The sequence below is a fragment of the Arachis ipaensis genome, chromosome B01 (assembly GCF_000816755.2).
Source record: "Arachis ipaensis cultivar K30076 chromosome B01, Araip1.1, whole genome shotgun sequence".
NCBI classification, from domain to species: Eukaryota; Viridiplantae; Streptophyta; class Magnoliopsida; order Fabales; family Fabaceae; genus Arachis; species Arachis ipaensis.
Genome location: NC_029785.2, coordinates 3,330,476 through 3,334,451, shown reverse-complemented (window position 1 = coordinate 3,334,451; position 3,976 = coordinate 3,330,476). Strand labels below are relative to the sequence as shown.

The 3,976-nt window shown below is 29.7% G+C and overlaps 1 protein-coding gene across 1 annotated transcript; it reads left to right on the top strand.

Annotated features, from left to right (window-relative positions):
• Positions 3,294 to 3,970, top strand: LOC107616153 (wound-induced protein 1-like). The gene has a single exon (XM_016318149.2). It carries the CDS (start codon positions 3,447 to 3,449, stop codon positions 3,942 to 3,944), a length of 498 nt encoding a protein of 165 aa, XP_016173635.1. The 5' UTR covers positions 3,294 to 3,446; the 3' UTR covers positions 3,945 to 3,970.

The window sequence follows — 3,976 nt, the reverse complement described above, 5'->3', positions numbered from 1 at the left end:
ATTTTTGCTATGCGTTGTTTTTCTATCTTTTTTCTTATAATATTGAGAAAACAAATTGATCCATTTAAAAACTCATAGACCAAATTGACGAATAACAATAACTTTTTTTTTGTTTTGAATCATCTCATTTTAAAATTAGACACTCAAAATTAAATTATTTTTGTCAATTTCTATAATTTCATTAAATTTATAATTAAGTTTCTACAGTATAAAAATTTTCAATTAAATACTTATGTTGTTTTAAATTTTATAATTAGATTCTTACTATACTTAAAGTTAGAATTAATGGAATATTTTCTCTTTAAATTCAAAATACTCATACTTAAAAGCCTAAATTTCTAAATTTGGACGTTTTTTTATTTTCAAAATTTTTTATTAATTCTAATATTTTAGATTTGGTAAGAACCTAATTAGAAAATTTAGAATAATATAAGAATTTAATTAAAAATTTTTAAATTTAGAGATTTAATTATAAATTTAAAAAACTTATAACGAATCATAAAGTAATTTAACGGACAATCAATTTAACTAAGAACCAACAAACTTTGAACAATTTTCATTAAAATAATTGTCGGGGTCTCGGGGATCCAAACGATTAACACCATGCTATTTTATTTTTTAGCCTCAATCTACTAACATTCCCAATTTCGCTCACTTACACTCTCTTTTTTTTTCACTCTTCCCCTTCAGCTTGTCTCAAAAATTCAAACTACTCCTAACTCACACTCACAATTATTCAAAATAGGTAAAAATTCAGGTGAAATCGACTTCATGTGAAGTTGATATCTAAGAGCCGTTAGATAAAAATTGAGTTAAATCAGTCAAATCATCTAACGACTCTCAGGTATCAACTTCATGTGAAGTCGACTGCACCTCAATTTCTACCTTCAAACTATCAAATCAAATCTTCTCTCGCCCCATAACAAACCTATCTCCGCCGGTCACAACTCTATAATGTCACAACTGCCACACATATATTCCAACATCCAAAACTTAAAATTCAATTTCACGACAAAAAAAAAAAAAGAAGAAAAGATGACAGATATTTTAATATTTATATGTTATATTTGTCTATCTGAAGTCTAAATAATTTTTTTTGTAAGGTTAGCATCACTAGCTGATTTGTTTTCAAATGATGCTTAATGACACACAATTCAATTGGCAAAGAGTCAAATAAATAAAAATAATGTGGCCCAATCACCTTAAATTCAAGTGGTGTAGGGTCCCTTTAATTTGAACATAATCTTTCACCATCGATAATATTTTTATTATATTTAATTATTTACTATTTAGCATGTATTGTTGTTTATTTATTCTTTTACAGTAGTTACTCTTATGATAATATGAGTAGTCACCTTTGAATTTAGTAAAGCTAACTGTTTGTTTAAAACATATAAGCGTAAAAATTCTTTTCATAATGCAGACAAAATATGGTATTTTAATTTATATATGTAGACTTCATTAGGGTAAAATTTATCTCTATTTTTATCTTCCCCGCTTAATATTTGTTTAAATAAAAGTCAATTCATAGGATTACTCATAAAATTATACTGGCCCTAATTAAATTTCACAAATTAAAGTATTGACCTTAAACATTTTCTCATTAATTAAAACAAACTTTGTCTATACTTGTAATAGAATCACATTTTGTTGGTCTTTAGTATTTTTCTGAAGTAAATGCTGTAGGCCCTGCAAGCATTTGCACAATTAAATTATCCTGGCCGTAATTAATTTCACAAATTAAAGTATTGACTTTAAACATTTTCTGATTAATTAAACAAACTTTGTCTTTTTGTAATAGAATCGCACTTTGTTGGTCTTTAGTATTTTTTTCAGAAGTAATTGCTATACTCGCGTGCACGCATTTGCACAATTTAATAATTCTAATCCTTTTACATACATCGTCACCATCCAAAAATCTAATTAAATTAGAATTATAGAAAGAAAATGTGTATATGACTGGAAAGTTCTAATTAATTTATTAACTTATGTTTTATGCAAATTAAATTTCAGATGCATATCAGTCAATGCCTTAAAAATTGACACATACCCTATCTTCTTTGGTCTTATAGTTTATACAAATTCATTAATTTAATTACATTTCAGTGCTCCAATAATAATTGGGATGAAAATGATAAATTTTACAAACTTACTCCTCATGTTGTCATGCACATGTAGGTTATCTTGCTCATTTTTATCTAAATATATTTAAGATATAATATTTATCTAATTAAATACACTAGCTAATAAAATGGATAAAAAAATTTTAACAACAAAATGAGATTAAATAAAAAGCTTTATTATATATTTACCTAGTATATATAACGCGTACAATCATTGTTGACTTTAATAAAAAAATAGGAATGCTAGAGGCCAATAATTTTGGTATTTTGTAACTATCAATTGACCATCAATGATATTTTTAATGGTGTGAGATTATATTTAATGATAAAAAATCACTCACTTTTCTTTTAATGGTTAAGTGTTGGCCAGAAAATACAAAAATTGTTGACCCCTAGACTTTTCTTTAAAAAATTACTAGTATAGAACCGTAATCACTATATATTCACCGCAACCAAACTTACCATCATATACCTAGCCTAGTAATTAATATTGATTGCTTTGTCATATATATTACATGTTATGGTAGTTACTATTATGATCATTTAATTATTTAAAAAGTATTGTTAAAATTAAAATAATATTTTTTTAGTTTCACAAATTTTTTAATTTTAAAATAATAAATATTATAAAAGAAGAGTGTTAGAGGGCAGTAACTTTTGTGTTTTGTAACCATTAATTGGTTATTAATAGTGTTTTTAATGGTGTAAGATTATATCCAATAGTGAAAGATGACTCATTTTTTTATGATTAAGTACTGGCCATAAAACACAAAAATTGCTGGTTCCTAGATTTTCTCATTATTAAAATATAAAAAAAAGAGAAAGTATGAGGAGCCAATAGAATATTTATACAATGTGTACAATGGAAGTTTAGAGAGTATTAGAGATATAATCATTAGTGTTACCTTTTTCCATCAGCTGAAACTTTTGAGATGAGTAGTATTATGCATGGTATTAGAGCGCTAGATTCGAAAGGTCAAGAGTTTGAGCCTTGGTGAATCCCAAAATCAGTTTAAACTTTTGGGAAGATGTTTATTATCGTTAGTACTCGAATGGTTATTCTAGATAGTATGAAAGATTTTCATTTTGTAACTCAACAGCCCATTATATACATTGTACAAATAGTCCATTGTCTCCTTAGCAGGATCCTTTAAAAAAAATGATCTTAATTCTGATAGTAGTCACCGCAGATTCCATATATATAGAGAGAGAAAGAGAAACGTTACCAGCATATGGACAACACATTAATAACTAAAACCAAAATTCTTGTTAAGCATAAAACTCTGGAGATAGCTTGAAGAACAAGAGTACATTTTCGATCAGATGAAGCGAGAGAGAATCTCCGGCGCACTACCGGCGGCAGAACAAGAAGAGCGCAATCGGAAGATAGTGAAATCAGTGTACAAGGCGTTGCGTGGAGGCGGCGACACGGCGAAGGTAGAGAAGATAGTGGGAAAAGAGCTTGAATGGTGGTACCATGGGCCTCCACATTGGCATCACATGATGAAAGCGTTGACTGGGAAGTCAACGGGAGATTGTTTCGAGTTTAGGCCAAGGAGAGTGAAGGCCATTGGTGATGAGCGTGTGATTGTTGAAGGGTGGGAAGGGGTGGGAGAGTATTGGGTGCACGTGTGGGGACTCAAGCAGGGGATAATTTCCCAGCTGCGTGAGTACTTCAACACCTTGGTCACTGTAGTGGTGGTGGTTCGCGTCGATGAGGATGGTGGCGGTTGTAAGCGCCAGGAAGAAGTTAGCTTATGGCGGACCACGTCTTGGGCTAGGGCTCGTGGATCTTTACCTGATCTTGTCCTTGCCATATAAATCATACAAAAATAATTGTTTTCCTATTAGGA